General features: G+C 37.8%; 1 protein-coding gene across 2 annotated transcripts in view; it reads right to left on the reverse strand.

The window, feature by feature from the left end:
• Positions 1–18,007, reverse strand: part of SVEP1 (sushi, von Willebrand factor type A, EGF and pentraxin domain containing 1) — a 227,046-nt gene that overhangs the window by 73,482 nt on the left and 135,557 nt on the right. For both annotated transcript variants that reach the window (XM_058445970.1, XM_032164839.2), the window contains exons 21-27: positions 17,848–17,944; positions 16,174–16,287; positions 11,877–11,990; positions 10,652–10,853; positions 7,497–7,654; positions 6,433–6,634; positions 4,170–4,345 (exon numbers count right to left, since the gene is read on the reverse strand). In XM_058445970.1, the coding sequence (XP_058301953.1) occupies positions 4,170–4,345; positions 6,433–6,634; positions 7,497–7,654; positions 10,652–10,853; positions 11,877–11,990; positions 16,174–16,287; positions 17,848–17,944 (1,063 nt within the window). The remainder of the gene's footprint in view (positions 1–4,169; positions 4,346–6,432; positions 6,635–7,496; positions 7,655–10,651; positions 10,854–11,876; positions 11,991–16,173; positions 16,288–17,847; positions 17,945–18,007) is intronic.

The raw sequence follows: 18,007 nt of genomic DNA on the forward strand, positions 1-18,007 counted from the left end.
ACAAGAACATTAATTTCGGTTATTTTTATTTTTTTATTTTTGAGGCAGAGTGTCACTCTTGTTGCCCAGGCTGGAGTGCAGTGGCGTGATCTCACCTCACTGCGACCTCTGCCTCCTGGGTTCAAGCAATTCTCCTGCCTCAGCCTCCCGAGTGGCTGGGATTACAGGCACCCGCCACCATGCCCGGCTTTTTTTTTTTTTTTTTTTTTTTGTAGAGACGGGGTTTCACCATGTTGGCCAAGCTGGTCTTGAACTCCTGACCTCAGGTGATCCACTTGTCTCAGCCTCCCAAAGTGCTGGGATTACAGGTGTGAGCCACTGCGCCCGGCCAATTTCGGTTATTTAAGCCACTTTGTGTATGGTATTTTTTTATGGTAACCCGAGCAGACTAAGACAGCCACGAAGGGTGTCAATTGGAACTCTGCAATATTTATGGATTCTCAATCATCCTGGCCATCCTTATGCCTCTGGTCAGCAAGCTATTTCCTTACGTGGTTACTGTAAGAGTTTCTTGGTTTTATTTTCCTGTTCCTTCGGTCTACTTTTTACTCTTCCATCATTGTTGATATTTTAAAGACAAAATGCTTTTTTTAACCAGAAAAGAAATATACATTCATTATGAAAATATCATAAAGTCAATAAAAACCACCTGTAATCGCACCACTTAGAGAAGAGATAGTTGAAAACAAGAACACACTAAATTAAACGAACACAAAATAAACCACCGCCCCACCTCACTTGATAATGCCATTTCCTTTTGAAATACCTTTAATGTCTCTTAATTCACTGAAGGAGAAAATGTGCATTTCTTGGGGAACATAAACGGGCTCATTACAGCCCAACACTATGTTATGTTTCAGCTTCTTTCTCTATCATGTCTTCCTTTTCTTCTCTTCTATATACACTATGCTACTGCTTTGGGGATCAGCCAACCATTTCTCCTCACACAAACCCCATTCATGGCTCCCTGCCTCTGCACGCAGAGCTCCTTCTGTCTGAGCTGCCTTTCCCTGTTCTTCTGACTCATCCTTCAAGACACAGGCTGGTTAAATTCAGCAGATGTTTATGAAGCTACCAATAATGTGTTGTCGACAATACCAGGCACTGGACTTACACAGATGAAAAAACATTTCTTCTTCTAAGAGATGATAATTCTAAGGGAAAATTCATACATAAATACTTTCCGATACAGTGTGGTTAATGCAGCAATGGAGGCATGCAGAGTCAAAGAAGAACCGAAAGAAAAAGCTCTGTGAGAAAGGGCTGGGCTCAGGGAAATCTTTCAGACCTGGATCTTGAGGATTAAGAGTTAATCTCATGCAGAAGGAAGATATAGAGAGTTTCTAGGCAAAGGAGTGGGTAGAATGCCAGAAAGAATTCTATAGCGTGATGTGTATGGTAGATACTGAGGGTGTCCATCCACATCCCCTGAGGTCCCCTCTTCCATTCTGAGTGCTACAGCTTCTAATGGTCCCACACCTGCTCCATCTGTGGGCATGTATCAATAAGCTAATCTAAGTGGTGAAGGCAGAAGGGGCCATGAAAAGGGCACAGCCATAAATTAAAAGAGTTAGGCCATAGGAACGCAATTTGAGAGACTCATTTTAACTCTTCTGGAATTCTGTTTCTTCATTTCTAAAATAGTAGCATAACTACTCTATTAAACTCACATGATCGTTGTGACAAAAATATTGTGTAAATTTTGTAAAAATATTTGGGTAATTAGGCATAAATGGTATTACAAGGAAGTTTTGGTTTTGGCACTGGCTTCCTGTTCAAGCATATTTTACAAAGAGGCAGAGGATGATAGACCACATTTTAAATTTATCAAGAGTGATTTCATCAAAATTATCTTATTAGATATTGCCCTAATATTATAAAATAATTACATGATTTTCAAAAGCAGCCTCTATATTAATCTCCCAATACTCCCATCTTACAACAACCTAATGTTTCTAGTTTGTCTCTGTTTTTCTTTCCTTCCCCTCCAAATTAATCTCCCCAATCCATTTCTTTATAAATCACCCTTGCTCCCTAAATTCATTAAACATCCTGAGCCTCCTTCTCTGCCCTCTCCTCATAGCAAAATGCATGTGTCCTTGACTCTACAGCTCTGTCCTTTGGGTCTTCCATTTCTGGAACCTTAACACTCAGATGTTGCCTTACTGGCTGGATTGGCGCTTGGCAAATGCTCAGCGTGTGGATACACATCCAAGGATCTGTCTGTATGTTTCATTCCTCTCTTCAGTTATTCTGGGGTTTAAGGAAGAGTGGCTTTCTCTTTTATTTTTCATTTGTCCCAAGTTTCCCTCCCAGGAGAAGCATAATAAATGCTTCTTAGAGTTCAGATACTAACTCTCAGTGCTGTCCCTGCACTGGGGAGTCCTTTTGTCCTCTGGTTAGAAACCTCTTTGTTGTTTAGGAATTTTCACATACACCCTATTACTTCTTTCTGCTCATGCCAAGAACCACCTAAGCTGCCCTTCCTGCCATCTCCCCCAGCCATCTTAAAATGCTTCAGTAACTCCCTATTGATTTTAGGGTGAAAACCTCAATCCTTAACCTACACCACATGGCTTTACGTGATTTGGCCATGTCCACCCTCTCTACCTGCATGCCTTGCCTTCCCTCTTTCAGCCTGCATTTCAGATACATCAATCTTTTTCTAGCGCTTTCAACAAGGCCCAGTCTCCTTCACTAAATTAGTGCCTGATCATCCTTGAGAGTTAGCGACATCTCCAAAAGCCTCGATGGACTCCCCATTCTGCATCAGCTCCTTGGGTACAGGCTTTCATAGAATGATGTTCCTTTCCTCCATGGTGCTTGCCTCAGTGTGCAATTACACATCATTTAGTGTGATTATGTGATGAACACCTCACTCCCTGACCACAATAAAAGCATCTGGAGAGCAGGGACCATGTGACTTTTGCCCACCATTGGGTTTCCAGTGCCTTGCATAGGTGCCTGGCTCTCCTAGTGAGTGCTTAGGATGTATTCTTTACAGTCACAAGTAGATCAATTTTGATTTGATCTGCATGGATCTTTGTAGTATTAAAGTGAAACAATGCATGGACAATAATTTCTTTCTTTCTTTCTTTTTTTTTTTGAGACAGAGCCTCTCTCCATCGCCCAGGCTGGAGTGCAGTGGCGTGATCTCGGCTCACTGCAGTCTTCGCCTCTTGGGTTCAAGCGATTCTCCTGCCTCAGCCTCCCGAGTAGCTGGGATTACACGCATCTAACCACCATGCCTGGCTAATTTTTTTGTGCATTTTTAGTAGAGATGGGGTTTCACCATATTGTCCAGGGTGGTCTCAAACTCCTGACCTCGTGATCCACCCTCCTCAGCCTTCCAAAGTGCTGGGATTACAGGCGTGAGCCACCGCACCTGGCCAATAATTTCTAATAAATAAAATAAGTATTGTATTTGAGGTTTCGCAAAGGTCATCTCATCACAGTTTTATGAAGTTTAGTATTTTTGTGCTATATTTATTAGTATACTTATCCTAGTTTCATACAACTTACTTCTAGAATATATTAGTCAGTTTCTAATACTTTAATTCATTTTTGTCTATTTAATTTCCTTTCAGTATACCTGAAACAAACGAGCAAAGTAAAAAATAATGTCATATGCATATACTTCTATAGATGTATCCAGATAGAACAAGCTTATTGTCATGTACAATGCTGAGAACCTGGGTCACCTAATGAAATTTAGTTTGCAATTCTTCAAACTAAAACTCCTGGGATATTTATTAAAAAGTATTTTTTAGAAGACAAGCCAAGATCTATTTGAAAAGAGCCATAAAAGATGGATAGCAGTGGTCCTGCTTATATACTGATTACAAAACAATCCTTAAAATAAACAAAAAATACCAGTAATTAATCTCCTTGGAAGACAGTTTAGCAACCAGCTGTTAGTTCAGCATGCTTCTTGGTAGTCTTAATGTAGATCTTCAAAGGCATTTCTCACACAGAGAGGCAAACAGCTTACCTAGGGAAAACAGTTTCTAATAACCCATAGTTAGGATAATCAGGGAGTAGGAAATGAGAGAGATAGCTGTTAATCTTTGTTTGAAATCAAGGACAACAATGCTAGCAAACCTGATGTCCATTTAAGCAGCATCACCTCTAGAGTCCAACAGAATTATACTCATTTTGTTAAAACATACCAGGTATGGGCAAACCAACAGAGAGTCCAGCACCACTGTCAGATAATTTCCCATCGATATAGACTTTCCAGATGCCATTGGCACTTGTCCAAGTGATTGCAATATGATGCCATCTGCCATCATTCACCGAGGGACAGTTTGTTATCTTTTCCCTGCCATTCACATAAAGAACCCAGCTGTAGAGAGAAAGATTCCAGGGAATGTAGTTATTAGCCATATGTTGCAATCCTTACTGTGGGGCATGTTACTATTTTTCTTCTTTTTCTTTTTTTGTGGGTAAAGTACTTTGTGTAAACCCATTACTCTCTCTTTTTTTCTCCATTTGGTCACATTTTGTAGAAGCAGATTTGATTTACTAATTACACTTTATTGTAGCTCACTGAAAATTGGTTTGTGTTTCTTAAACACTGAGGGGTAGGAAAAAGTCTTAGGATGAGCCAGGAGAAATTGCTCCAATTTGAGACAGTTTACCAACTGGCTGTTTTGGAGAGAATGAATCAAGAATGGAAAGGGTGAGAATTGTGTAAATGTCAAAAGACTGACATCCTTCTTCCAGAATGTAAGTTTCTTAAGACCAAGAACAAATTTCAGATGTTTCATAGATACTTCACCAAACAAACAATAAGTCTGTTTGATGGTTGCTGCTACGGTATGAATATTTGTGTGCTCTCAGAATTTATATATTGAAATGTTATCACCAATGTGATTAGGAGGTGGAGTCTTTAGGAAGTGATTAGGTCATGAAGGCTCTGAAGAGACCACTTGCACCTTTGCCATGTGAAGACAGAGTAAGAAGGTGCCATCTGTGGACAGGAAAGTAGGGCCTCCCCAGACACTAACTATACTGGCACCTTGATCTTGAAGCCTCCAGAACTGTGAGAAATATATTTCCATTCCTTACAAGCCACCAAGTCTATGCTATTTATTATAGCACCCTGAATGGACTAAGACAGTTGCTCATGTAGTCATATGTCAAACAAAGTATGCCGATCCAAAGAAAAGAATAATTGAAACGACAGGATGGCCAGCCAGAAGATGTTCCCAATAACTGTGTTGTTCAAGGAAATGAAAAAGCTAATAAGCAGTTTAAAGTAAAAAATCTTCAAAATCAAATGGAGAAAAAGAAACGATTAGAAAAAATTGGTAATGAAGATAAAAATTCATTGACTACTTCTCCCAGCATCTTATCAGATCCTGTTTACAGATGTTTATGAAAAAATAATATTTTTTGCAATATTAATGGTTTCCTTTCTGCATTTTTCCAGTTTCTCTCCTTATTCAAGGAGGCAACAGGTTCTCTCTTTATATATATTTTGTCTCAAAGGAGGATTTTTGCAAATACTAAGAATAGTATTCGAGGATGGGAGACTTCTACCAGAATAGTGAGATTCCCCTGGATTGGGGATAGAAAAAAAAGCTCAGTGGGTTTTGAACACCAACAACCTGCTCATAAGTAGGCCAACGATTTCAGTGGATCTGAGAGGAAAAGGCCATGTGGTGCACCGCAGAATCTAACCACACTGAAGTTATGAACCTGAAGTTTTGCCAAGGATTTCACATGTTTAAAAAAGCAGTGGTTTTAAAGGGACCACAAAGGCTGGGTCAGTATACAGCTCAGTGATAAATAATGTGGACAGCTGACCAACGATGGAAGTCCTGCTCAAGTCTGTGGCTCTTTGGCAAGACTCTGGGTACGGCTAAGGTTGGCTCTCCTGACAACCCATGGGGATGGGGCCCTGGAATTGGAATTAATGGATTCTAAAAAAAAATATGCACACTGAGTTTGTATACTGATTTGTATGCAATACACTTGTCTCCCAAAGGTCAATGATGTCACTGAAATCTCTTAACTTTTAGAGATCCTATTATATAAAAGAAAGAGCATCAGTATTTGAGTCAGAATTTGAGACTTAGCCCTGCTACTCCCAAGGTGTGAGATTTGGGGTAAGTCATTTAGACTTTCTGAAACTTTATTCTAGTGTCTGTAAAATGGACACAGTTCCTCAAGTCATTGTGAAGATCAGATGAAGTAATACATATGAAAAGACTTAGTAAACAGCAAAACACAATACATGTTTGAGGTATTATCACTAACATTTTACCTTCTTACAGAACTTGCTCAGATGCTCCATTTGATTATTGACACCCTGCTGTTTTCTGGGAACACCTGACCCTCTACTTTCCCATTTCCCATCCTCAACATCAGTTCTAATTGGGTTCCAGGAAAGGTCTTAAGCATAGCCTTCCCGACACTTCTGCTTACCCATTATAATCAGTCAGGAGCAAGGTATTGTCACTGCCGTTATCAACTGCATAGGAGATTGGTGTTCCATAGTTCATATCATCAGAGGATTTCATCCAGAAGGTACAGGTTAGAGCATGGAGAGATGGGAGCACGCCATCTAGCATGACATATCCATAGATGCCAGAAACTTCAAAATCCAGGTTAAAGCCTGTAGACTGTTCTGCAATGAATAAGAAAAGTGTGCAGACTGTGGCACTTGAAAGACATTTCCAATTGTCAGAGGAAGCAGTGCTATTGTCAAAGAAGCTCATTTCAGTGAACATGATTATTTATCTAAGAAGGAGTTTCAAAATTAAATACATATTATTTACAAAATACATAGTGCATTCTTTTAAATAAAATAGCCATTGAGTATATAAGATAGGAAAAACATTCAATAGTGAAAGGAAGCAGAGAAACAGGAAGTAGCTGGAAGGAGAGGTGGAATTGAAATGCTACTAAAGCCAGGAGATACTAAAGCGTGTCTGTATGCTGATGAGAATGACTCAGTAGAGAGGAAGTAACTGATGTCACAGGAGAGAAGGAGGAGGTGCTGCAAGGGCAACATGCTGCCCTACTCAGGATTCTGGCTTTTCCCTATTTCATGAGCAATTCAGCTCTGCCCCAAACCTGCACAGACCACTCAATAAAACAAGTCTTACAGCTAAAAGACTCTAGTATCATGAGAAAGTATTTAGATTTGATCTGTTGATTCTCAAACATGTCCATGGATTCTCACCTCTGAAGTCAAGCGGCTTATCAAAGTATCCTTTCTATTATAAATAAGTAGAACGGGAAGAGTTCTAAAAAATTAAGTTTTCTCTATTTCCCCCCTAAATTTTTAAGCTTTAATTTCATCATCTGTGCCACTGAGGATAATGGTAGTAGTACCTAGTTTGTTGGATGGCTGTGAAGATTAAATTTGTACAAAGTGCTTGGCATAGTTTTTGGCCTATGGGCACTGCTTGCTGCAGGCAAAATTGGTATTGTTATTATATTACTATTGTTAGTATTGTTATTAATAATATTGAGTTGATACATACCTGTTTCACACCTTTTGCCTGAAAATCCTGGCTGACATTTACAACTGTATGAATTTAATTCATCCACACAGGTGGCCTGATTTCTACATGGGTTAGACTGACATTCATTGATGTTCAATTCACAGTGTGATCCTGTGAAGCCAGCTGCACACAGGCATCTGAAAGAAAACAAAATGTTGTAACAATTAGAATAGTTGTAGGAAGTCTCCCATTTATGATAATCTTATCTCAAAAGACTTTGAAAATCAAAATGCTGGAACACATTTTCCACATCAAAACAATGCTTTAATTGCAGGTTACTTTTTCCAGTTAACTTGATTAAATCTATGTAAGATGAGATGTATTAGAAATGTCACAGTAGCAAAAATAAAGTAGAAAGTAGTTCTGGTCCAGGTGAAATATAATTCATACATTGTGGTTTCTCTCCTCATAGGAGTTATCAGAAAAATATGAAAAGTTCAAATGCTGTTCTAAAGGCTTTTATATGGTAAGGCAATTTTCATAACAATGAGGTAATACTAGTATTATTCCCATTTTACAGATAAGCTAAACTGTGGCTCAGAAAGATTAAAGAATTTGCCCAAGTTCTATTGCTACCAAGTGGTGGAGTGGGGTTTTGAATCAACCTATATCCTTTTTCTTAATCAGGATGCTATGTAGTTTCTGTGCTATGCAACAAACCATTTTAAACTCATCAGAATGGAAAGTATATCTGGTAATGTCAAATGTTGACAAGAGTGTCATAAAATAGGAAGTCCCATATAATGAGTAGGACTACAATTTGGCAATGTCATGAGAAGTTGAGAGTTTGTGTTCCCAGAGCCCTATAAATCCGCTTCTTGTTTTCTGCTCTAGGAGATAATTGCACAAGGTGCACAGGGAACCATATAACGAATGTTCATAGCAGCATCATTCTAAATGTCTATGGAGAGGAGAATGAGAAAATGAATCATAGTGTAATTAATTCCGTCATGTAATGGAATACTAAGGAGCAATTGAAATGAACAAACCAGAGCCAAATGTAACCACCTTGATAATACTTGAAAATATCATGCTGAGTGGAAAAAAAAACAAATTGCAAAAAGAATATGTATGTTATGATACCACTTCTGTAACATGTAACTTATATACTGTTTATAGAAGTCATATATGTAGCAACATACAAAACCCAAATAAGAAAGATATATTCAGACTTCAGGATGGTGATTACTGCTGGGGGAAGAAGGTGAATGTGAGTGTGTGTGTGTGTGTGTGTGTGTGTGTGTGTGCGCGCGCGCGTGCACGTGTGTGTATGCATGTGTCTATGTTGGAGGAAATCCAGCCCTACCTTTAGAACTTATGTCTTTAAAACAAAAGATGTGAATCAAATATGGCAAAATACTAAGGTTTGATAATCACAGTGATCAGTACATGATTTTTATTATTGTAATTTTCTGTGTGACTGAAATACTTTGTAATATAAAAGGACTGGTCCAATAAATGCGAGTTAATGTTATTGTTACTAGCACGTCATATGAAGACCTCTTTGATATTGACCTAACAGTGACTAATAGGAATAACTGGTGTTTGGGGGATTTAAACAAATCTCAGTTGGAATTGGGGGATCTTTACTGGGTCTCTGCATTTGATGGTAAATCTATTTTGACTATAATTTCACTCACCTTTATCCTCCTGTGTTTGGTGTCTTTACAACACTATCATATCCTCATCTATGAAATAGATTCACTTTGTCAACAACCTACATTCCTTCTGAATTGGGAGCGTGTACCTTCCCCTTTCTTCTAGTTAGGATTTAGACAACTTTAGTATTCATCAATCGTTTTAAACCCAGGAAAGAGTTTGGAACTCTTGTTGTTCATCTGGAAATTTCTCATTGCCTACAGTTAGGTATTATATGCCAGAAAATGTCAAACACCCTTCAGAAAGCGATGCTACATGGTAAGACCTCATTACCATATTGAAGGTGAAACTCTCATCGGCAGAGTTGCCTTCTTATTTCTTCTGGATAGTGCCTTGGCTGTTTGTGGGAGGATGGTAATGGAAGGGGGCTGAACTAGAAGGAAGGGGATTGGGAAATGTTGCAATTGGGCTAGATCTCTTTTTTTCTTTTTGGTTTTTACTTTTGCAAACTTATAAATCCAGCAGCATCTTGAGGACAATACAGTTTTCTAAAATTTTGCAAGCAAGAGAAATCTGTCTTGTGTACTACAGATGTGCTGTCTTCTGTAGTTCCCTGCAAAGAGTGGGGGATGGAACAGGATAGTCTTGATAATGACAACAGGAGAGGGTTGTTTTTCAAACTGTATTCTACTGGCACCTAGGAGCCGCCTCAGGGAGACATAGTCTTTCTCCCCCTCAAATACTACTATTTTCAGCCACAAAAGCTTAGCTTTGATTATTTTACTTTTTTACATTCATGTTAGATTTCTTTTGAACCAAAGGTTACTAAACTAAAAAAAAGTTTGAAAATCATGGACACAGAATAAAGATGAGCACTATCACAGTATGATTGCAGATTCTATTTTGATTTTGTCTGGTATAAAAACTTTAGCTAAAGCACAGGTGGATCACCTGGAGTTCAAGACCAGCCTGGCCAACATGGTGAAACCCCGTCTCTACTAAAAATATAAAAGTTAGCCGGGCGTGGTGGCGGGAACCTGTAATCCCAGCTACTTGGGAGGTTGAGGCAGGAGAATTGCTTGAACCTGGGAGAAGGAGGTTACAGTGAGCCGACATCGTGCCATTGCATTCCAGCCTAGGCGACAAGAGCAAAACTCCATCTCAAAAAAATAAAAAAAATAAATAATTAAAATATGGGCTTTGTCTAGTGCTACTGTATTTGCTTCTGAGTGATTATATTTCCTTTCATCTTTTATGACTTTCCAAGTATAAAACGTTAGTTCCCAAACATGGCTGTGCATCAGAAGCATTGGGAAACTTAAGCCATAACAGGTTGCCTATTTTAAAATGATAGGCTCTACTTCAGGCTTAGTGAAGCAGAAACAGCGGTGGGAATTTGCAACTGTAGCCTATCCTCGGGCCAGCATTTGAGAATGACTGACTTTAGACTCAAAGCAATACTCCATAAAGGCTGCAGAATCACTGAATAGTTTAAAAAATAAAAACAGTGAAAAGAATCAGACTTAGCCTTTTACCTGAAGCTATTGGCACCGTCTTTACAGGTAGCTCCATTTTTGCATGGCTGACTGAGACACTCGTCAACGTTCTTTCCACATCGGGTACCCAAAAATCCAGGTGGGCATTTGCACAAGAATCCCCCAACCTGGTCTTCACAGACTGCATTATTTAAGCATGGGTTTGACTGGCATTCATTGACTTCTGTTTCACAATGCAGGCCTGAGGATGGAGAAGGAAGAGAAACAGCCCAAATGATTAACTCTCTGGGAACACTGTAACTAAAGTGTTGACTCCCTGGAGGATGCTGCTTCTAGAGGATTGGAATGGAGGCTGTGGAGCCCATCGAACTGGTTTGAGATCCATTCTGTAATGGGCTCTGGCTTTTGTAAGTCATTTTTTTGTGGACTCTGAGTTTTTGATAATGTTTTTTGTTTGTTTGTTTTGAGATAGAGTCTCGCTCTGTCTCCCAGTCTGGAGTACAGTGGCATGATCTCGGCTCACTGCAACCTTCACCTCCTAGGTTCAAGCGATTCTCCTCCCTCAGCCTCCTGAGTAGCTGGGACTACAGGCACCCACCACCACACCTGGCTAATTTTTGTATTTTTTTTAGTAGAGACAGGGTTTCATCATGTTGGCCGAGGTGGTCTTGAAATCCTGAGCTCAAGTAATTCACCTGCCTCGGCCTCCCAAAGTGCTGGGATTACAGGCGTGAACCACCAGGCCCAGCCCATAATCTGCTTTTTTAAATCTTACTTTTTGTTGAAATTAAGTTTGGTAATAGACAACTAATTGAGACAATGTTAAGAAATAAAGCTAGTAAATTCCATTCAAAACTTGCCTGTTTCTTTGATCTTGCCTTTTTCCTTCACTGGCCACTTTCTTGGATGTACTCTTTAGAAATTAAGCATACACTTTTAAACCATATTATTGTGCATCTGTTTGCAATATGATATTACATGATTTGTCTCCAGTTCCTTCTTGAAAGTTTGCCTTAACACACACACACCACACACACAAATTATTTTTTGCTGAACCATTTGAGAGTAAATTGCAGACCTGCATGCCCTTTTACCCCAAACACCTCAGCATGTATTTCCTCAAAAAATGAGGACTTTCTCTTACATAATGACCATATAGTCATAAAATCCAAAAATTCACATTAATACATATGTTAAGAAATGTACTAATTTGTGGTGGTTTACAAGATTTTAAGATAACATAGGAAGACTGGAAACATCTTACCTACAAATCCTTTCACACATGTGCAATGATAGCCAGCCACACCATCAACACAGATTCCTTTATTTAAACAAGGACTGGAACTACACTCATTGATATTTTCTTCACACCGCTGACCTGCAAAGAATCATTAATCTTTGAGCTGGAGAAAACTTGACAGGACTTTAAGACCAATAGTTTCCAAGCAAGTTGTTCAGGCATTGGAATAGGGCAACTGGAAATCATGGCTAACATGTTTGTGACAAGTTTAACTATTTGCCAAACATGTTGAAATAAAATGTTTCTTCTATTCTGTGAACTGCAAAATTTTTCTATCAAGAAAACTAACATATTCAGCATGCAATGGAAAATGATAACCATGAACATCTGACCATATTTTTTTTTTAGTTAAAAAGATGTGTGATTTCGTTTTAAATTTTTTCTCCTTATTTGTTTGCTAGTTGTTCTCTTTTTGAGTTTATTCCTTTTAGAGTTAAGTGGTAACAGTTAACAGCGTTACAGTTACAAAGTTGGCAAAAATTATGGGAGAAATACATTGAATGAAGAAAATAACTCATTTTCTTCTGCAAATTAGGGAAACACAGCCAAATTTCTGTGCAGCTGTCCCATGTTTTGTGTGAACATAATTTGGGAACAACTAATGTAATTCATATCCTTTATTTTACACATCTAGGAACAGATCCAAAGAGGTCTGTGACATTGCCAAGGACAGGCACAGAAATGAGCCTAGAACCATAAATCTTCACATTCAAGAACAGACGTACAAAGACTCGTTGGGTTGAAGAGTTCAGGATGCTTAAATTTATAACTCATGGAATTATGTAACACATATCTAATAATTTATGTACCTTGACATTAAAATATGCTAAAAGGAAATTTCATAATAAAAGTTGTTTTTTGAGAATAGTAAATCTAACATAAAATCTACACTTTCATACAGACCATTATGAACACTTGTTTTTTCACAGTAAATCCACACAATAAATTTAATGTCTAATAAATAACATACATAATATATTTCACATCTAGTAAATGTATATTTATTTTATTTAGAAACTTGGTTCTACTTTTCTCATAGTGTCTTGCCATTCTTGTCACAAATTTTTACTGTGATTCAACACCAGGTGTCGCTAACATGAGATTAGGAATTTTAAATAAAGAATGTGGGATACAGGTGCATAATTTTAATACTGTCTATGGAAATGCAACCATAGGCAGACGGTGGAGAGGAAAGAGCATGAGAAAGAAAATGGAAACCAGGCAAACAATCTGGATGTGGTTCCAGCAGTTGAATACACACCCTTGGTTAGGGGTGATGAGTCTACTGGTCTGCAGTTGGTCTCACAGCATGTGGGCCTCTTAGAGTATAAGCTGAGAGACATTTGTTTCAAGATATATGTGATGCGGCCCCTAAACGCAAGCCACATGCTTTGGTGTTCATAAGACAAAAATGATTTCTTCTGTTGTTGAGGTGAAATAGGCATATTTCAAAACAGCATGCCTGTCCACTATAATTGATAGAGTATGCTATCACTTTATCAAGTGCAATATCAAGTCCACTCTACTTGATGGCTGATTTGAAGGATTTTCAAGGGCAACTTTGACTATTTAAAATGTCTCCCTATATATAAACTTTCAAATTACACTTCCAGATGAAATGCAATTTTACTGTATAAACTCAATATATCTTTTCATAAGCCTAGGACTATCAGTTTTGCATGGATGTGAAATAGAGAAAATATATGAGTTGTTCCGAATGATTACTACTGTAAATTATGTTAAACATTTTCATGTCTTTATGGAAATTGTTTTTAGATAAATGATAAAATTATTAGAATCTGGTTCCTTTGAAATGTTATCAGGATTTTACTAAACTTTTTAAAATATAGAAAATTATATACCCACCTGTATTAAAATATATATTCAAATATCTTTTTAGTATAATAATGATTTTATGAGTTAGGTACAATGCTGGGTGATTTAGATGATCTCAGTACTCTCCATAATAATATTATGGGGTCATTACTATTTATAAAGTAGTAAATCCTAGTCTATTTTATTAGAATATATCATCAATATTATAATAATTATAATGTGGGTTAACAAGGGAATTGAGAATAAGATCACTGTTTCTGAACCATTTTTGTGAGAAGGTGCTGGAAGCTGCGACTCTTAAGACATACACTTAAGGAAATCTCCAAACTTCTTTCCAGAGTGGCTGAACTAATTTACATTCCTAAAAAAGTGTATAAGCGATCCGTGTTTTTCTACAACCTTGCCAGCATGTGTTATTTTTTGACTCTTTTATAATAGCCATTCTGGCCAGGGGCGGCGGCTCAGGCCTGTAATCCCAGCACTTTGGGAGGCTGGGGCGGGTGGATCACCTGAGGTCAGGAGTTCAAGACCAGCCTGACCAATATGGTGAAACCCCATCTCTACTAAAAATACAAAAAATTAGCCGGGCATGGTGGCGTGTGCCTGTAGTCTCAGCTACTTGGGAGGCTGGGACAGGAGAATTGTTTGAACCCGGGAGGCAGAGGTTGTAGTGAGCCGACACTCTAGCCTGGGCGACACAGTGAGACTCCATCTCAAAAAATACAAAAATTAAAAAAGAAAAGCCATTCTGACTGGTGTGAGATGGTATCTCATTGTCGTTTTGATTGGCCTTTTCTGATGATTAGTGATGATGAGCTTTTTTTCATGTCTGTTGGTTGCTTATGTGTCTTCTTAGAGAAGTGTCTGTTCATGTCCTTTGCCCACTATTTAATAAGGTTATTTGTGTTTTGCTGGTTGATTTGTTTAAGCTCCTTATAGATTCTGAAGAGTAGGCCTTTGTCAGATGCATAGTTTTCAAATATTTTCTCCCATTCTGTAGGTTGTCTGTTTACTCCATTGATGCTTTCTTTTGCAGTGCAGAAGCTCTTCAATTTCATTAGGTCCCACTTGTTAATTTTTGTTTTTCTTGCAATTGCTTTTGGGGACTCAGCCATACATCCTTTGCCAAGGCTGATGTCAAGAAGGGTATTCCCTAGGTTTTCTCCTAGGATTTTTATAGTTTGAAGTTTTACACTTAAATCTTTAATCCAAGTTAATTTTTGTATACGGTGAAAGGCTGGGGTTCAGTTTCATTCTTCTGCATATGGTTGGCCAGTAATCCTAGCAAATCCCATTACTGAGTATACATCCAAAGGAAAATAAATTGTGCTACCAAAAAGACACATGCACTTGTATGTTCATCCCAGTGCTATTTACAATAGCAAAGACATGGAATACACCTAGGTGCCCATCAATGGTGGATTAAAGAAAATGTGATACTTATACATCGTGGAATATTATGCAGTCATAAAAACTCCACAAAATCATGTGCTTTGCAGCAACACGGATGCAGCTGCAGGCCATTATTCTAAGTGAATTAAAGCAGGAACAGAAAGCCAAATACTGCACGTCCTCACTTAAAGTGGGAGCTAAACAGTGAGTACACATGGAATAAAAATAGAAACAACAGATGCTGGATACTATTAGAGGGGAGAAGAAAGGCAGTGTGGGCTGCAAAACTACCTATTAGGTACTATTCTCACTACCTGGGTGATGGAATTATCTGTACTCCAAACCTCAGCATCATGCAATATATCCGTGTAACAAACCTACACTTGTACTCTCTGAATTTAAAATAAAAGTTGAAATTATTTAAGTCATAAAGACAAATATTTTGAATGCTAAAAAATAACACTTAAATATGTATTTATTTAAGTTAAAAGGAGAGGCATAGTGGTCCATAACAATTTCAAAGATACATGCACCTAAAGTCCACAGTCAGTAATAATTACACACATACACGTTCACACACACACACACATGAACATCCACAGAAATTAGCATATACACTTCATAAATTCAGTAAAATACTAGTAAAAAGCTTGGGGATGACCTTGTATTTGTAGTAGGCTTTACATATTTTCTGTCATTTCCTCACCTCCATTTTTACAAATGAAGAAACAGGTTCAGTGAAGTTAAATGTCTTGTCCAAGGTCACACATCTAGCTGGCAAAGATAGGAACACGCCTGCCTGTTTTATAAAGCAATTACGTAGTGCCATATTGATATCTTGTTCTCCTTACAGAACAGGATAAGGACAAGAACACTTTCCCAATGCATATAAGTAATATTAGAAAATATGCTTCTTCAATATGTTTATAATATTCTATAAATGTATCTTTGACACATTCCAAATTTATCTCAGTGATGAAATCTTAATGATTCAAAGATTTATATTGTTGAAAACAAGAGACCTTCCCCTTACCTGTGTAACCTGATGGGCACTCACAAATGAATTCCCCAACTAGGTCTTTACAAACTCCATTGTTGAGGCAAGGCAGTGGGCTGCACTCATCGATGTCTGTTTCACACTTTAAGCCTACAATGTAAACCAAATGCTGAGGGACAATCCAAGGATGGGATTAACCGAAATAGAGCAATGATCATTTAAAGGCAATTATCTCAATAATCAGAATTTTTAAATGGGTAGTGCTAAAGAAAAGGGCAATATTCATTAAGTGCTACCATCTGTTAAGTATTTAATGAAGGTAATACCTCTTTCTAAACAAATTTAAGATATTCTTATAAAGATACATAGAAGATAGCAAAAGATCCCAAATTAGAAGTGGGATGGGGCACTTGGAAGCATAAAATGGAGCCAGGAATTATGCTAATTTCAAAGTGAAAGCTACAATATCATCTGTACTAGCTACCAAGGTCACCTGGCTCAGGGGTGGAGGTGGGGCTAAGGCCTGCCAGATCGCAGCTCACATGCCGGGTGTCCCCGAGTAGCTGCATCTTCCCACAGGGTGCACACAGGCTTTCTATGGGCTAGCTGTGCTGGAAACCCATATTCTTTCTCAGGGTCCTCCTCACTAGCATCAGCATTACCTGGGAATGCAATAAAAGTACAAATTCTCAGGCTGTACTCCAGACCTACTGAATCAGAAATTCTGGGGCTGGAGTCCAGCAATCTATGTTTTTAACAAGCCTTCCAGATGATTCTGATGCACATGACTGTTTGAGAACCACTGTCCTATATTATACCCTTTCTCAACCACCACTCATTTACAGAATTCCCAAACAAGATCCTTTATTTCTTATGGAACGTCAAGGTAAATATTTTTATAAAAATTCACAAAGACACACACGCACACAACACGAGCCAGGTATAATAAATGGAATGCCAATATTCTAGATAGATCTTGGCTATACTTTGTTTTTGACTTTCCTTTTGCTTATTTTGTGGTGAATTTCTTTACTTAAATACCATTTCTCATTAAAAACTTTCAAGTTGGTTGTGTAACATTGAAAAAAACTGTCTAGAAGAAAATGGTTATTTTAAATTAATTGCAGTTTTAAGGTATAGTTCATTTCCCCTCAAAAATTATGTTTCTGGACTCAAGTCGAATGTGAACCAAGATGTTAAAAACCCCCTTAATTCATACATAATTCCTACATAATAAAGTCCAAAGCCAAATTGTTTTTCTAAGCACAGCTTCCAGAAAGATAGAAACAAAGCAACAAATCATAGCTATTCACAAGAACTTCTATTAGTGTGTAGCAAATGAGAGAAACTGCCAGTTCATTTAAAAATATTTATACTGGACAATCTGTTCTATGTTGAGTATCATGCATATAATTTTTGATAGAATGAAACTTTGAACATGATCCCTGTATTTCAATTTAAATTGTGGGTTATGATAAAGACTCATAGGGAAGATGAGTCTTTATTCTTTATCCAAAATAGGCAAAGAAAACTGTCATTTGTGAAGTATGTATAATTTTTTCACCTATTGTTTATCTTGTTCAACAAATTTTGGCACGTTTACATGGTCTAATGTATCTTATCGGATATAGTTAATGTACTAAAGTTTGATACTGCAAGTCATAATGATTTCATATAAAATATATTAAAATCTACATTCCTGTTATTTACCTGTATATCCAAGTGGACAGAGACAAACATAACCACGCCCAAGTTGTTGGCAGGTTCCACTATTGTGGCAAGGGTTAAAGAAGCATTCATGGAAAACCTGCCAGCAGCATAAAAAAAATCAATCAGAGACAAAGCACTCTATTTATTTCAAAGCAGTCCT

The sequence above is a fragment of the Hylobates moloch genome, unplaced genomic scaffold (assembly GCF_009828535.3).
Source record: "Hylobates moloch isolate HMO894 unplaced genomic scaffold, HMol_V3 SCAFFOLD_10, whole genome shotgun sequence".
NCBI lineage: Eukaryota > Metazoa > Chordata > Mammalia > Primates > Hylobatidae > Hylobates > Hylobates moloch.